This window comes from Lepisosteus oculatus, chromosome 2 (assembly GCF_040954835.1).
Source record: "Lepisosteus oculatus isolate fLepOcu1 chromosome 2, fLepOcu1.hap2, whole genome shotgun sequence".
Classification (NCBI taxonomy): domain Eukaryota; kingdom Metazoa; phylum Chordata; class Actinopteri; order Semionotiformes; family Lepisosteidae; genus Lepisosteus; species Lepisosteus oculatus.
Genome location: NC_090697.1, coordinates 63,243,625 through 63,261,953, shown reverse-complemented (window position 1 = coordinate 63,261,953; position 18,329 = coordinate 63,243,625). Strand labels below are relative to the sequence as shown.

The 18,329-nt window shown below is 39.1% G+C and overlaps 1 protein-coding gene across 2 annotated transcripts in view; it reads left to right on the top strand.

The window, feature by feature from the left end:
- LOC102689847 (serine/threonine-protein phosphatase 2A 55 kDa regulatory subunit B alpha isoform) overlaps nt 1-17,176 on the top strand; it is a 49,626-nt gene extending 32,450 nt beyond the window's left edge. For both annotated transcript variants that reach the window (XM_015345077.2, XM_015345069.2), the window contains 4 exons: nt 2,077-2,241; nt 3,438-3,607; nt 7,624-7,715; nt 8,899-17,176. In XM_015345077.2, coding sequence (XP_015200563.1) covers nt 2,077-2,241; nt 3,438-3,607; nt 7,624-7,715; nt 8,899-9,178 — 707 coding nt within the window. In that variant the 3' untranslated portion in view covers nt 9,179-17,176. The remainder of the gene's footprint in view (nt 1-2,076; nt 2,242-3,437; nt 3,608-7,623; nt 7,716-8,898) is intronic.
- The last annotated feature ends 1,153 nt before the right edge of the window (nt 17,177-18,329 follow it).

Here is an 18,329-nt window from a genome sequence, read left to right as displayed (position 1 = left end):
TCCTACAGGTTTATAGATGTCCTCTTATACTTCCACTAGACTGCTGTGCTCCGTTTTCAGTCTGACTCCAGCTGACACCTAAATCTTAAATTGAATATAATGCGGGATAAACACTTTGATTCCTTAACTGATACAGTTTATGACTTGGGTTATATTTTATTTTTGCCACTTTATTTTCTAACATAAATGAAATGAAAATAGGAAGAACTTACTACACTTTGCATTCAAGTGATGGTGGCAATTTATGGCCGGTATCTTTTTTTTTAGTAAAATTGTAACACAGCAATTGTAATACCCAAGTAGAAAGACACTAAAGAAATCAAGAGCACAAAACTCTTGCAATCATGTAATAAAAACAACATGATTTTTACAGATGGACATAAAGCACTTGTATTCTGGCATACCAGGGCTGTTTGTTGCTTTGCTGCCCATAGGCCATCTGTCAAAATTTTAGAATTAAGAAAGTACAAAAAGGTATGTTGCTGCAGTGCACGCATTATACGGTAGAATGCTTAGAGCAGCCCACAGCAGCTCAACTCGGTGTTAAAGCTGATTCCGCATAAAACTTTTTTTTCTCTACTTTAAAACTCAGTAGTTTTTGTAATTCATGTGAATATGGTTTTTGAATCATAGTGGTTTTTCGACTAATGCTCCAGTTCAGTTATTAGGTTCTGCATAATATAACTTACTAATGCTTCTTAAATGACCTAGCTGAAACACACTGTCAGACGTTTAAGTAAGATTTGCATTAAATGTATTTTTCATATGGCATCTAGATTTACCAATATGATTTCTAATGAAAATTTAAAAAAAATAGTATTTATATCCTGATTTATGTTGTAGAATAGAGGTGTCTTACTCAATTCATTGTAGTAAGCGGTATTTGTCAATTTTAAGTGTTGATATTAGTATATTACATGAAATATATGATTATACACCAACAAAGAAATTGTGAAATTGCGTTTAATGTCTTGAAATGAACTTGATGTGTCATTCTTAACACATTAGCAAAACACTGGGTTCACTCAAGTTAGGAAAATTGTTTAGATACTGTTTTTGATATTGGTCCATCTTGAATTGAATAGCACCCAGAAATACCAGATGTGTTTAGATCTGGTTCTGGGTTGCAAAAACATGGTTCCAACTGGGGTGTTTTGATGCACAACAACAGAAAATCCTATGTGGTTTGATTTCTTGTTCAGGTTGAGTTCAGTAATGTTAATGAAGATCTTATCTTCTGGTCTTTGAACACTAGACACCAGTTTTTGTTCATGCAGTGACATGAGGATGAGGCAGAAAACTACACCTCTTGCAGTCCGTATCATTTCTGGTATTTTGATTGAATAAATGCTTTACTTAGTTATTACTAATGCAGTTTAGGATAAGATAAAATGCTGTCTTGTCGTAGAATTAATGTATAATAATAATCCCTTATTCTTAAATAGTGCTTTTCTGGACACTCCACTTAAAGCATTTTACAGGTAATGGGGACTCCCCTTCACCACCACCAATGTGCAGCATCCACCTTGATGATGCGACGGCAGCCATAGTGCAACAGAACACTCACGATACATCAGCTATCAGTGGGGAAGAGAACAGAGTGAGGAAGCCAATTCATAAATGGGGATTAATAGGAGGCCATGATTGGTAAGGGCTAATGGGACATTTGGCCAGGACGCCGGGGTTACACCCCTACTCTTTTCAAGAAACACCCTTGGAATTTTTAATGACCACAGAGAGTCAGTATCTCGGTTTTCCGTCTCATCCAAAGGACGGCGCCTGTTTACAGTACAGTGTCCCCATCACCATACTGGGGCATTAGGACTCACACAGACCACAGGGCGAGTGCCCCCTACTGGCCCCATTAACACCTTTTCTAGCAGCAACCTTCGCTTTCCCGGGAGGCCTCCTATCCAGGTATTGGTCACACTCACACCTGCTTAGCTTCAGTGGATTGCCGGTTGTGAGTTGCAGGGTGATAAAGCCATTGGATTGGGGATCTTGAGATTTTGAGGTGTGTGTTTGTGCGTGTCTGGAAACGTTCGTTGGGTTGTCTCCTTGACTTTCCTGTCCTAGACATTGTGGACATCAAGCCGGCCAACATGGAGGAGTTAACGGAGGTGATCACAGCAGCCGAGTTTCACCCAAACCAGTGCAACACCTTCGTCTACAGCAGTAGCAAGGGGACCATCCGGCTGTGTGACATGAGGGCGGCTGCGCTTTGTGACAGACACTCCAAATGTCAGTACTGGCTCCTCTTTCAGCCTGAATGCCCCGTCTACTCAGGATAACTGTGAATTTCATGTTATTGATGATGTTGTTGTTGTTGTTAAGCTTCCTTCATTTTGTCGATCCTGTTGTCTGTTTTCTGTTCCAGCTCAGCTTTATTACCTAACCAAACTGCTTGATTAAACCAATTTGTTTAAAGAGCCCCCTTTTGTCACTTCTAAAAGGAGGCAAATTTGATCTATCTTAACAGAAATTAGTGTCTAATTCAGTTTAACTGAGAAAAACAGAACTTTCTAGGGTAGTGTTTCACATTATGGTTCTGTATTATCCCTTTATTTTATGGCTTTTGTTACATGGTTAAGCTACAGAACTTCTAATGTAACCAATTTCTTGCATTTAGATCTCTATACTGTTTTCAAGAACTGTAACACTGTTCTAGCATCCTGATGGTCAGGTTTGGGACTTCTATTTGAGAATGTATCCACTTACTGGGTGTCATTGTTTCAAAATTGCTTAGAAATGTTGAAACGTGGATATACACAAATTTACTTGGAAGCATGACTTGAATATTTAAGACGTGTTCAGATAGCTGTTAGAAAGATTTTGATTCCTTCATCTGTGTGTTGTCATCTTTAGATGGAGGAATCAATCTAAACAGGATCAGCTGTTGACTCACTGATAAGCCAGTACTCTTAGGAGCTCCCAGACTGGCTGAATTCCAAATAGGCAGCTTAATCTCCTTTTTTTGGCTGCAATTCATGTCATGCATTCATAACTTTTCAACCTTGTTCCTCTTTAACAAAAAATGAGCATTCATCTCTTTAGCATTTTGAGTCCAAACATTTGGCAGTTTTGCTGCACTTATTTTAATTTCCCCCTATTCTTAAATATCACTGGTGAGTAAAATTATTAATTTGATTTTAAACATTGCTTGTCCAACCATATTGCCCTTCTGCCAGGGGACTGCTGTATAATTAAATTAAAGCATCCATTTTAGCTTACATTTCAAATGGCACTGACAGATTTGTTTTTCAAATTAATCCCACGTATGGTTGTTCTGCAGAAATTGCACTTTGAGTATAATAAACTTCAAATTGTTATTCTTATTAGCATTCAGCAGAACTACCTTTGAGAATTGGAGTGCAGTGGTAAATTATGAAAAGAAAAATAGCATGACTAACTGCTCTGTACTGCTCTACATCCTACAGTGTTTGAGGAGCCAGAGGATCCCAGTAACCGGTCATTCTTCTCCGAAATCATCTCCTCCATCTCGGATGTCAAGTTCAGCCATAACGGGCGCTATATGATGACGCGAGACTACTTGTCTGTCAAGATCTGGGACCTTAATATGGAGACCCGGCCTGTGGAAACATACCAGGTTTGGCGGGTGTGGGGTTACAGAGAGCAACGGGGGATACACAGAACTGTATTATTAATTTATCTGGCTGACTGTTTCTTACAGATATTACACAGCTGGGTATTTCACTGGAGCAGTTTAGGTGAAGTATGTTATTCAAGGGCGTGACAATGTCCCATCTGGGATTTGAGCACACAACCTTCCAGTGTCTAGAACTATAAACCTCTGCTGCCTTTAGTATTTGAATACTGTTCCAGAATCTGACAGCATTATATAATGGTCAGTGTGTATTTAATTAGCTTTTTTGATGCATTTTCAAACCTTATATTTATTTTCAGTATATAGGTTTGCAAAATAATAGATGGTAGGGGAAATAGAATTTTCTTTAAGCAAGGCTTGCTTGCTTACGGTATTTGTATTTTTACAGTGCCCAAAACATTGTAAAGTTAAATCCCCTTATTCACGGAGGAAAAGGACATAATTGTGTGGGATTTTAGTACACTTTAATATTTAAAAAATGAATATTTAAACATGCATAATGTGCAATACTTAATGCATCACAACTTTTAAGAAAATATTTAATTAGCACTCAGTAGAACAACATGTTTAACAAAAATGGAACATTGCCTGGTTGTGTTTTACTTTTGATCATGGTGGTGCACATTGAAAAAAGTTCTGCATTTCTGCTTAAGTGATTCGTTTGGGTGAGACTTTTTATGGAGTGTCAAGTATTTTCATTATTTCCACACACACTGTTTGGTTTAGAAGCAATGTGCTGCTTTACACAATTTCAGTGCTACAGTGACTGTAATTCACTGAATATGGAAGATATTTCAAAGTGAACAGTAGTGCTCTTCCTCTGATCTTAATCTGTTCAGTCTGTATAGCAAGAATCAGAACAGTAACCACATTTGTATGTAGCTGACATTGACCTCTTTGCACCTTTCCAGTTATGCTCACAAGCATTTCATTAAGAATAAACAGGGCATCATTGCATACACAGCTTCGACTTGGAAACATAAGGTTTGCGTGATCTTTACCATTTGGGAATAGACATAGTAATGCTGATAAATGAAGAGACTGCTTTAACAAAGGATGAAGCATCCAATACATTTAACCAAACATGTATTAAGTGTTGAAACATTAAACAAAACTACATTTGTTCCCACAGTAGATTTTATTAAGCCATTTGCAGTGTTTCCAGTAAACTCATTCTGCCATCACCAGTGACAAAACTGAAATCCGAAAACAGCCAACATTTGTTAACATCCAGAAGGCTCACATCCCTATGGATGCACATACTGTGTGTGACTGTGCAACCCAGTTGTGTTAGTATATAATGTAGGGATGCACCTGTCCAGCTCTGATGCATCTGATGAATTTAATTAGGTCTGTCAGTCTTCCATTCCCTCCTTGCTGTTGGTGGCACTACTAATGGAGGTGCCCTGATGACTTTTCATTGCAACACTCCAGTCAGTTGCTTTTTCAGAGCACACTCCCTCTTTTGGACTGAGCTTTGGCAAAACGAGCAAAAACTTGAGCGTCACCTTTTAACATGGAACTGAACACCTTGTTAATAACCGCAAGCATGTTATCAATCTTTTTGTAATTTTGTGTTCAGTAGGTAAGAGGAGTTAAAGGGGAAGTGAGTTCAGTTACTTTCTACAGGTAGATTGCTTAATACTATGCTCAAGCAGATTACCTGGTTAATATTTGCTTAATGGGTAATTGAAGGTGAAACTGTAATTATGGTTCTACAGCAAAAATCTCCAAAACAAAGAGGAACTCGGTTCTCTACTGATCTTGTTTATTACAAAGATAACCTCACCACTTTAATTGTATCATGTCCCGAGGTAAAGTTCACATTACAGGATGTGGAAACAGTTTAAAACAGTCCCGTCCTTTGGATGAGATGTAAAACCGAGGTCCTGACTCTCTGTGGTCATTAAAAATCCCAGGGCGTTTCTCGAAAAGAGTAGGGGTGTAAACCCCGCGTCCCATTGGCCCTTACCAATCATGGCCTCCTAATAATCCCCCTCTATGAATTGGCTACATTACTCTGCTCTCCTCCCCACTGATAGCTGATGTGTGGTGAGCGTTCTGGTGCAGAATGGCTGCCGTTGCATCATCCAGGTGGGGCTGCACATTGGTGGAGGGGAGTCCCCATTACCTGTAAAGTTTTGAGTGGAGTGTCCAGAAAAGCGTTTTATAAGTGTAAGCAATTATTATTATTATTATTATTATTATTATTATTATTATTATTTTATGATTATAAAAACCTTGAATATGGGTTGTATTTTCTCTCAAGAGAAGCTTGGAAAGCTTGTTTCTTTTCATCACCACCAGATGGAGCTATAGAATATAATCCTTAAAATCGGTTCTGAATTGCTATTGATTTTGTAGTGATGAGGAGCACTGCAGGGGCAGCATTCATATCTTAAAGCACCCACAGTGAGAAGTCAAGTTTTAATGAAAGTCAAGGAAAAACTGTCATAAAATTAACAAGAACAAGGAGGTTTAGTATCTTTTTCAGTGTGACTGACAGAGAGTTAGCATTGGAACAGAGAACCTCAGAATGATAACCCTGTTACTTCTACCTTTGAAGTAAAAGTCTACTTCACTTGTCAGTCGTATTTATCATACTGTAATAAATCACAGATGGGTTCGGATGCAAGTATTCCAAATCTACATCGGCAATGACAAAGCCAGTCCAATTTACTTCTTAAGAATAAACTGTGAAGCATGAACCAGAGGACACAAGCAGAAATAACAAGGAAATGAACGTAAAACCAAGAACAAGAGACTCTTCTTTATGCAGAGGGTTGAGGGAGTACTTTATCATCCATTCTAGTAAAGCCCACACCCTGGTTTCTTTCAGAAAATGACTGGATAAGGTCCTTGGATCAGTTGGCTGCTAAAGTTTCAAACAGGCTGGATAGGCCGGATAGCCTTCTCTTGTTTGTAATTACTCTTAAGTGCACAACTGTATTTAAATTAGATGTTGCATAAAGCACCAGTAATTAATGGCACCATATGCAATGTATCTCTGTAGTAAATAGGTATGGTGCCTCATTTGTAAAGCAGATATAAAATGGATTTTGAGGCTAAGTAAAGAAAAAATGGAATATCAATATTAAATTATAAGAAAAGTATTCTACAGATAAACCTATCCAAAATGCAATAATATATTTTGTTTCCCAGTATACTTTTCACTGACACTTTAATAATTTTATCCCATAAGCACACGATTGTCGCTCAACATTTGAACAAAATTTTGTATGTTGCGAGTATGCTGTTTTGCATTTTCTAAAGTTATGGAATCGGACAGTATCTTGTCTGTTATCTTCCATAGATATGAGAAAATAATGCAATTTTCAGAAGTAACTAACTTGCCTTGCTTTAGCTTTACACATATAAAGCAAAATTCTAACTTTCATAGAGTCACTTACATTAATCAAAATCAGAAAAATGGTTTATAATTTACTGTTTGTTTCCAAATTTATTTTTTGGAAAATGATAAAGTATTGGCTGATAGAGTTGCTGGGGTTTTTAATCTCACAGCAGGTTTTGTAGTAAACATCATATTAATTCCCCGAATTGTCTCCTGAGCTTTTGTTACACCATTCTAACTAAAGTTCAGTTATATAATTGAGATGTCTGGAGCAGACTTCAGAGTTAGACTGCTTCTAGATAGGACTTGAGCACAAAGAAAACAAATAAATTTAAATACCCAGCCTGTTCACTTTGTACATGAACCGATACTGTCTCAGAGAAAGTACTTTTACACTGACAATGGCAGGGCTTCATGGAATTCCCAATTTCTGTGCTGTTTCTAGACACAAAAATACATTCAGGAACTTATAAGAAAAACAGTTAGGTCCATCTTATATCCTTTTATAAAGTTATGTATTTCCAAAAGAGCTTGTTAAGTACCTTTTTGCTAATTTGCTTGGGCCAGGACAATGCGCCCCAGCCTGCGACCAGAGCCTTTCTTCTTTGCTGTCCTCTAAGAACTGTCCTCCGGCCTGTGTCCCCAGGTCCACGAATACCTCAGAAGTAAGCTATGTTCGCTGTATGAGAACGACTGCATCTTCGACAAGTTTGAGTGCTGCTGGAATGGAAATGACAGGTAAGGCCTCAGGTGATGAGCTGGCTGCACAGTCAGCTCTGCACCTTAACAGTTTCTCCTCCAGTTTTCTCTATTATTTTTAAATCCTTTTTAAAAGCAGGAGCATATTTAAACACCACAAGGTAAATGAGCCATCTGTGAAGTCTAATATGGGAATGTGGTGTCTAAGTATTCTGCTTAGTTTATTTTTTAGTATTTGGAGAAACAGTCCCAGATTCAAATCTTAAGTTCCTTTTTATTTATTTTGTACCTTGGCTGGGAGTACTGAGATAAGAAAAAGATGAAAGCCCAACCTCTATTTTATATGGTATCTTTTCAGAAAATAAGAACATGAGGAAGTTTAAGGCCATTCAGCCCATTTTGCATGTAGGAGTTCTTGCACATTTTGTGCCGAGCTGAAGGTTTTGCCTGCTAAAGCAAAAAACAAATGTTAAGCAAAGTTTATAAGTGCATACATCTGTACATGCATTGTATATACACACCTCAGCCCTTATATATAATTAACCATTTTTCAGAATAAGGAGACAGGGTGACAGTGTCTCTGAAGTTGCTGGTTGCTGGATTAGTTGCAGCTGTTCAGGTTTGGTGTAATTACTTAGCCAAGCTGTGTTGTGGGTGGCTGTGTTCTGTGAGGACATGGGGGTGTATGTATAATATCTGAGACACCCATACTGGGATGGCAGGAAGCACAGTCATAGTGGTGCCTTATCTCACCCTTACAGTTTTCTCCTTTGGGGAGGGAGATGTCTCTCTGTATATAGCAATGCTTTAGAAGAGCAAACATCAGTCCTCCGTACTGTTGAGCTGAATGGGGTAGTCCTCCTTGCTTATTGGATTGCCTTTTGATGACTTTCTGTTTTTTTGCATGAGAGGATTTTGCTTTATGGTGTATTATTTCACCACAACCAACATTACAGGTGTAGAATAGATATCAACTTAGTGTCTCTGCTGTCATTGTGTTCTGTCCTGTACACTGACTCCTTTTAAACTGTTCTTCATGTTCTTGCACTTTCTTCTTTTCTTTCTCACACACACTCATCTCTCCCTTTCCCCTAGTACTCCTGCTGTCCTCTCACACTCACTCTCTCCTTTTTGTTCATTTTCGTAAACTTCCTCTTTCTTTCCCTAATTCACCCACGTCCTGCCCTCCCCCTGACACTCTCGTGTTCTTCTCTCTGTGCAGCGTGGTGATGACTGGCTCCTACAACAACTTTTTCCGAATGTTTGACCGTGGCCAGCGGAAGGATGTGACGCTGGAGGCATCGCGGGAGAGCAGTAAGCCCCGCTCGGTGCTGAAGCCACGCAAGGTGTGCGCAGGAGGCAAGCGAAAGAAGGACGAGATCAGCGTGGACAGCCTGGACTTTAACAAGAAGATCCTGCACACCGCCTGGCACCCCCAGGACAACATCATCGCCGTGGCAACCACCAACAACCTGTACATATTCCAAGATAAACTGAACTAATGACTACAATGGCACCCCTCACCCCCACCCACCTCTCACCCTCCCCTGGACCCACAGATCACACACATGACAACTCTCCAGCTGCACCACTCCATTACCCCAGTCCCCATATACCCCCCTCCCCCCCCAGTTCCCCTGTCCCACTGTCACCACTGCAGCCCGAAGGGAAATATCAGAACCAGACTTGCGTATTCAATTTAAACAATCTTAATTAAAAACTTTAAACAACCTTAGAAACAATGATCTGTCCAAGTGCCCATTTTCTCTTTCTTGTGTAACTTCCAGTTCTGTGTGGAACAGGAGCGTGCCCCTACCCACAATCCTGTGAGGCACCTCCTCATCTCCTGTGCCATTCATTACTAGTATTTTAGTACTAGTTCTTCTTGTATGCTTGTTGTTATTGTTGGTTTTTTTTAAATGGGGTTATGATATTTATTTGTTTCTTCCATTTATTTTTGCATCTCTGATCGTAACACGTTGACGTCCCCCCCAGCCCAACTCCTGTTGCCAAACGTGTGTGCCGGTTTTATTTAACAACCCAGAAAAAATCCTTCTGCACTTTCTTTTCTTTTGGTTTCTTTGGCATGAAACAAAAAAGGGTAGAGAATTGAATTTCTAAAAATCAAGCCACTGAGATAAACTGGTGTTGTAAGGTCACAGGTTATTACATAGAGCACATATACAAATATGTAGAAAGAGCACTGCCTTATTAATGTGAGCAGTCTCGAGCTGAGGATAGCAAGTGACACCACACCAAGCACAAAATGGAGCATGCCCAAGAACAGCAGTGTCTGGTATAGCTGTGCTTTGTTATGCCAAAGGCTGATATTTGTATCAGTGGGCCACCTATATTTCATGGGGGGAAAAAAAGAGTGCCTGTTTTATATTAAAGGGACATTACATATGTGTGCAAACACTTGAGAGACTGTTAATGAACATTGAAGGCAATGAAGAGACAGGGTATCTAATCATGCAAATCTCACAATTTTTTAACAAAGCTAAACTTTTGCTCAGCACCGAAAGGGGGAGTCCACATAATTTGTAATTGCAGAGAAGAGGGATGTTTCAGATTGAACATTTCTATTATTTTGTTTAAAGGTGATCAGAATGACCAAACCACATTCATTGAATCCACAATCTATCCCTGACCACTTAGGCTCGGCCTCAGTCTTCTCAGTCAGCTTGATAGCATAAACAGATTTTACTCACTGTGGTGTTCAGGGAGTGATTTATTATGCAATGAAAAGTTACACATTGGTATTTGGGGGAGGCAGGAATTTTCTTTAAAATGGGGAAATTACATCAAACAAATAAAGTTGTGGAGGCTTTTCTTCTAGAATAATATTTGGAAAACGGGTTTCCCTGTAGGAAAACAAAATCAATCTCAATACTGCAAGTCTTTCTGGGTTTGTCTGTAATCACAACTTTTTAGAACACGTCCAAAGCAAAAGCCTGGAGCAGAGAGCTTTGGAAATAACCCTTAACAGTGGGGGAGTGAGTGGTAGTTCATGTAACCGTAATCATTAGTGATAGTTTCTTTAAAACCCTTAAACATTTTTATCTCTTTGGAAGAGCTAGATCAGAGCAGATAACCGAAAAGAGAGACCAAAATGTGTGTTTGGGAAAGATAGGGTAAGTCCAATTTTCTTTGACCCCAGCTGAGGAGAGGAAATTCATCAAGTGAGTCTTGCATTTCTTTGGCACCCTCAGGTGTATTTCACAGCAAAGCATATGCTACATTTATTGAGGCCAGTTTTAGAAAGTTTGCTTTCTAAAAGGAGGAAGTGAATTTTTTTAACTCCAGAACCCGGAGGAACCCAGATTACATCAGGACTTTGACCCAGAAGCCTGTCACAAATTTCATTTGTCACTTCATGGTGGCCTCCTGTTTCCCTGGCACTCTGGTCTACCGAGTGTAAAAGTGTGAACATATTTAGAAACTGATTGTTGGCGGGGCTGAAATTGTTTATTTAGTCCATGCGAAAATCAATTTGCTAGGCTTCCCCGACAGTTTTATCTGCATATTACATTATGATCAATGTCTGTTGTGTCTCGGCTGTTGCCTGGAAATTTTTACCAAATTGTGTGAATCCTTTCCCATCTTAGGCAGAATCTAATTTTAGTTTTTCTTTTGTTCTCTTGATACAAATAGAACTGGCCTGTTCAGTGCCTGCCAAAGAGATGTGGCCAGATATAGTATAAGCAGTATTATAGCTTGTCCTTATTTGATCACCTAACTTAAACATTCACATGTACGATCTTCTGTATATAGCCATGGGTAATTTCATTTTTTGGAGTTTAGAGTTTTTTTTTACTGTTTAAGGCATGACAAATGCTTCAGTGATGGAAAAAGAAAATTAACTGTACATCCTGAATACTTGATTTTTACATAGAACTACATTATGTTATGTGTGGGTGTGTTTGTGTTTCTTTGTAATTGTGATAAACTTTTTCTAAAAGGGGCACTTTTTTCTTCAGATTTGAACTATGCTGGTGTGGTATACACTACCACAGATTGCACTCCAAAGTAATATACTACTGGCCCAAGATATGCTTACAGTGTCCTGTGCATATCCTCCTTTCTTTTCTTGCTCATAAAGGACTTGTTTCATCTCAAGCCATCCTCATTTCATGTAGTCTGTACTTGAGTCCTTCAATTGATGTTTTTCTGCAGACTGCCAGCTTTTGTCATGAACCAGTTGTAGCAGTAGTGAGTTTTGGGTTTAAAACGGTTTACAGTCAGTCAGGTGTTGGGAGTCACCTTCTCTACTGCGTAGAAAACCCCCCAAGAGCTAGGTTGCAGCAACTGAGTTGTAATTTATGGCTCAATAGCATCCCCCTCATATAGAAAATCAGGTTTGCTCAGTAAGGAAGTTCAGGCTGGGCGAACAGTGCGATAATGGTGGACAGTTATCAAAGTCTGTTGCAATTAGAATTTGAAAAGTTCAGGGCAAGATGTACACCATCTTTTGATTTTTTTTTTTTCTGTTGCTTTTAGGATAAATAGTGAAAGAGTAACTGTCAAAGCTCATTGGTCCTGAGAACTGTTAATGATTGACTCTATGTAGTATTATTATTATTGTTGTTTTTGTTGTTATAGTAGAGCCCTAAAAACGAATATGAAAAGCTCAGTCACAAGCTTTGTTATTCTGTGGTCATCTGGATGGAGAGGTGTCCTCCACCTTTGGAGTATCCAAGACAGTTTCAGGTTAAGATGGTCAAAAACTTTAGAGCACAGTTTATTTTCTGGAATGTGTTCCCAGACACTGTTGTTCACTGGATCTTCGGGCCTTGAATGAAGTGTGTGTGTGGTGGGGGGGGTATTTTGAGGTAGGAATGCAAAAATAATTCTTAGATGTTGAGAAAATTTGACATCACTTACTGTAAAGGTGCGGGGGCTCTAGAAGCTTTTTTAGAGGTAGCATTACGTATGTGGTTTGGTTTATAAATCTCTTGTTTTTAATATTTTCAGACTCCGTGGGGGAAAGCTTATTGGTGAGCTATGGAATTGATTTTTAGATGTCTGGTAATATAGGATACTCCGTTATTCCTCCGTTAGAGGCAAAAACAGTGGTCTACTGAACCAAATTAACCACCAGTTCTGTCCCAAGTGATACTGTATGTTGAGCACTGTAGAAAATCCATGGTTTCAGTATTAAAGGGTTGACAGTCTAAACTCGTGAACACTGTTAGTGGCATAGCAGTATAAAACTCCTGTAATTAAAATAAAACTTTTTCCACTCCATTAACAGTTTTCATCTTTAGCTTTCAAACCGCTGCAATTTTCAGAAAAGAGTGTCAGACCTTTCAGTCAGATTTGGTTTGGGAAGGGGGTCACTTTTTTCACCATTTGTTGTAACTTTTCAATCTTGGCTTTGTAAAGTTTATACTGTGCCTCCCTGTTCCCGAAATCATTAATAAATCAAAGTAAAAGAAACACTTGGATGATCTGCAATGTACTAACTACTGTAGTTTGTGCAGGAAGGATGCAGGAGTATGGATAGTTACCATTTATTTGGCACATTGGAGAGACTGCATGAATGAATGAAAGAATATTATGCTTTACAGACTCTGCATTAGGCCCACTTATCACAGTCACCAAGCTATGCACTGTCAAGCCATCCCCATTTCATATAGCAAGTCTCGCAGTAGTCCTATAGCATCAAGTTGAGGACTGATGAAATTCTCACCACGTGTGCTACAAGCTTACAGAATCAGGACCCCATGTACCCCATGTACCTCAGCCAGTGGTAGATAGTAGCCACTTGACAAATCTGAGCCCCAGAAGTCAGATCAATGATGCTTAGACACTCCTTATTGGCACATTCACTCTGGGATCCTTGTATATTTTTCTCAGTACTGTAGTTTGAATGGCCTTTGTGGGAAGGGGTATGAGGAGTTGGAGGCATTCATTTTTTGTTCAGGTGTAGCTGAAGATCATCTCTTTGTGTTCATATGCAGTGCTACATATTTGAAATTAAATGTTAAATCCTGAAAACCCCAGCACTTTTTCTCCAAGGCTCCTTTAATTGCAACTACCATATTATGGTATGAAAGCCGAAAACAAATTGTCATATAACAAGTCTCTAATCTAGGGTAAGACACTTCTTTTTAGTAATTTTAACTTAATTGTCAGCAATGCAAAAAAGCAACAAACCACACTTGTCAGAAGGTTGCAGGTTATGGGTTTTTTTGCACATCTGTTTTCATTTTTAGCAGACCGCTCCTTTTCTGTGCCAGTGTCTGTATTCTGTGCTGGGCCAGTTTTTTTGCTGTACCTAGCACCTTGCTACTTTGTGCCCTGTGACTGTAAGTGTGCTGGTCGGAACAGCTTGTGGTGTGAAATTCTTTTTAGTGTGTCCAAAGAAGCCAGCGATTGAATATATGCTCAGTGCCCCTGATTTTACACTGAGCAGGACTGTTAGGGATTCTTTAGCCTGATGTCAATGTGACGTTAAAAATACAGAAAAGCCTGCATTTTTCTGTATTTTAGAACCTAAAGGTTTCGTGTTGGTGGCAATGGCTGTGTCTCGACTCTGTGCAGTTTTCTTTTCGTTTTTATTTTAACAGTCTAGAAGTGCAACGCATCTTCATATCTTAGTGAGCAGCTCCTAGGGACACATAAGATCAACATTGTGGCATGTTCTTGCAACAACATCATTCTTTCAAATGGGGAATGAATACAATACATTTTACGCAGTTTACAGTTGGTTCTGTGAAGGCATCAGCCCCTGATCACCAGATGTGTGCACCTCTTAGAATGACTGCAATGCAGTTTAGGACAGGAGTCTCAATCTTCAGATTTTGAGGACCATAATTCAAGGCTTGCTTGATCCCTTTAAATTATTAGCAGGTTATGAAGTAAGGGAAATTGTGAAATTAAATAATCCTAATGTTGTCATTTTTAAGGTCTGAAGGAATTCATGATTTAAAGAGGTCAGGAAACCCTATTTGGATGTAGCCATCAGGGTTCAGAATTGGGCACTCCTGCGGGGCTGGGTGTGTGAGGTTTGCCAATCTCCAGACTGTGAGAAGTGCACAGCGTGCCAGGATATGATTAAATTAGGAAATAAACAGGAGTAAAATCTGGGTACAAGCTGTTTGAATCTGATTTTTTGATGGGAGGGGCTGCAACTTTCCTCTTTCCCCAACACCTGCCACTCCTCACCTACAATCCAGCCCCCATTGCCCTCACCCTCACCCTTGAAGCGAATCACATCTATGTCTGAAAAACGCCGGACCTGTGGCTGGTCCACAGTCCAGTGGGGAAAAACCCTTTTCTCAATGCTGCATTGGAATTAGCTGAAGCCATGCCACTAGACAGACTCTCAATGGTCCTGGGTCTTCTACCATGGCCTTGGGATAACGAAAAACTAAACTAAAAAGTTTGACTTTTTAATTTGCCCTTTAATTGCAAATTAACACATGATGACTGGTGTCTTTGCACTAGCTGTGGCACAAATAAATCAACACTCAACTACTATGTATAAAATTTGACAGGTGGGCTCATAGATTAGATCTAGTCTATACAAATAGCTGAATGGAATGGTCATGTGGATCCAGTAAACCTGGAAGAGTTGAATGAGTGACAGGGAAACTATCTGTGCATTGATTTTCCTGTGTGTCATAAGACCATTACAAATGTGCTTTAAAATGTAAAAAAAAAATGTTTTGTTTATAAAATGTGAAGGTAAATCATTCTAGAAGCCGCTCTGACCGGTAAATATTTTTTTCCCTAGAACACGGCTGTCCAATCCTGGTCTGCAGGGTGTGTTTGTAGGTTTCCCACACTTGAACTTTGAGATGGTGTTACATTATTTCAGTAAAGATCAAATGTAGCTGATTTAGCTTGCTCAGAGATAACTTGCAATTAAACACTGTAGACACTGGCTCTGCAAGAGCAGAGTTGGATGGGCCTGCACCACAGGGCGTTTTAATAAATGCAAATTCTTACAGTTCATCTTCATTTTAAAGCCCAATCTTGCTAATCCTGGTCCTCATGATCCCAGAGCCTCCTGGTTTCTGACCTTCCCGAGTTCTTGTTTAATTAAGAGATTTAATTGAACTCATAATTTGATGAAACATGCTAAAACCTTGCAGACGCAAAAGTAGTTAAACTGAAATCTCTAGCTGTTCAGGAGCTACGTAGTTGAAATGTTATGTGTTGAATTCCTATCCGTTTAAATAAAAGACTCAAGTCATGAAGAACTCAGATGTAATGAACACCTGCCAACACTGGGCTCAGGAAGACCTGGATTAGAATGCCATGATTTAGCACAAGGGTTTCCAATCCTGGCACTGGGAACCCACACCTGCTGGTTTTTGTTCCAACTGCGTGCCCAAATAAATAATTTGAACTGTTAATAAGCCTAAACTGTACTGAACATTACCTAAACAAGGGAGGTTGCCTTATAACTATTATGTTTCATAAGTAACTCCAGAGAACTCCAATCTTTAAACAGAAACAAAACTTGCAAAGGCTCTATCCAAACCAAAGCAATTCAGGGTTAACTGACATAAAGACCTCAGCTGCAGTGAGAACGAGCAGGTGTTAGATTCTCCTAATCCTGGTCCAGTGTACCATATTTTAGCACACAGTAGGTTCTCAGCCCTGGTCCAGTCCAGTTGAGTTTGTAATCAGAAGCTAGTTAAGCACTTTATTGAGCCCCTTGCTTAATTTGACCTTTTCACTCTGCACAAAATGTTTAGTTTCAGCAGTACTCTCTTTGAGTGCTGTTGCAAGGATGTTCAGCCAAAATCCATTCACTCCTCAGATTGCCTAATGTTTTTTTCTTCTAAAGGGTCTCAATAGTTCACCTATTAAGAATGTCTTGACACAGTAGGAATACAAATATCAAAATCTTCTACCTAACCTTAAGCCACTGCAGGTATGAAACCCAGACGTTTTCACAATTCATACCAATTAATAACCCCAACCCAAGTTGAATTTTTATCCAAGCTCAGCTAGAATAAAAATTCAAAGAGACAGGAGTCCTTCAGGACCAAGGGTGAGAGCAACTGGTTTAATGTGTCCATCTTGTGTCATTCTAAACCCCTCCCAGAAATCAGGCCAAATAGCGGTTCTATCCCCAGCTGTGGTCTTCTAGGGTTGCAGTCCTGTGTTTCTACTGGTCTTTTTACAACTGTCACGTGCTTGTCACCTGGTTTGAAATGTGAAATTGTCATCCAGTACAGTAATTGTAACTTCTAGAAGGGTTGAGTGCTCAAGTAGAAAGAAAGCAGCCTGCAGCCCTAGAGGACCCCAGATTCATGGCAACCACAGGATAACAAAACAGTTTTCTGTTTTCATTGTTTTTCTAAAAAATGTATCTTTTTTTTGGTCAGAATTGGCTCATGAAATCTGGGTAATCTGTGTTCTTAAATTCTATATCAGGTGTTTTAACAATTTGACTGTAATCTCCTAACTTGCCTGTGGCGCAAAGGAAAAGATGAAAAAACAACACTGAACTACTGAATAAAACAAAAAAATGACATACAGATCTCCATGTTTTGTGTCTTGATCTACCTCTGCCTAGATGTATTTTGCCATTGTTTCTGTGCTTTAATTTAAAATAATACATTAAATTTGGGCTATTGCTTTTTTTAATGTTGTAAATCACCAAGCTGCATCCTTCTTCTATAAGGGAAAGCACAATGCTGTAATTCCAAATTATTTAAATTCTACAGTAATGCACCGCATACATCTTGCTGTTTTGCAACTAGATGATGCAAATAACCTGGGATATCAGTATGATATCTTTTCTTCTTTTTCAAAGGCTCATGCTCACCTTCTTAGAGCAAAAATTAATTCTAGGGCACTGGTATTCATTCCCAGTCGTAAGAATGGTTACAAATGACAGAAGGCTATTCAGTCCATCTACTGTAGCTTGGTCCTGGCAAGGCTACTGTGTCTTCTTGTTTTCATTCCACCCCAGTGTCTGTATTTGAAATAACCCACTTAATTGGTCTATATATATTGCTATTTCCTGGTCTGTGCTCACATATTTATACATTACCTATAGTTTACTATGACCAGGAGTGAATATCTCTGCCCTAGGACATGATAATAGCTGAGCTTAATCTAAGGTTTATCATTAGCCAATATCAAATTCACTTTTGGCTGAGTTCTGCTCGGTCTGGTTGTATATCTGCATGCTAGTTATCCTATCCTGCTGCTTGATAGTGGCAGTCTTGGTTAGCTGGGTGATTTCACTGTGTTATCAGGAAGATGCGGAATTCCAATTCCAGTGGATATTGCAGTACAAAATGAATCCGGTGGTGTGACATTGTATGTTTAAGAGGAAGCGTGCTTGTAATCTATACAGTACTTCTTCTGCGCTAGTACAAGACATCATTGCAATGGTCTGAATGATTAAAAATTTGATCTCAAACCTGTAAAAATAACTGGCAAGTTATAAGAACATTTTAAATGTTAGATTCATACAGCTTGAGAGATTTTATCACAAAACTTTACTTGGATAAACTTGGGTTCATTTCCCCCTACCTCTAACTGAATGTTAATAATAGTAATAATAATAAGTAATAGGTTTATTCCATGCTGAAAAGAGAAGAAAGAAAACACAACATGTTGGCCGTGGAGCCTTCTTCAGGTGTAATAATTTGTATTATAATAGATTTCATAGTTCATAAA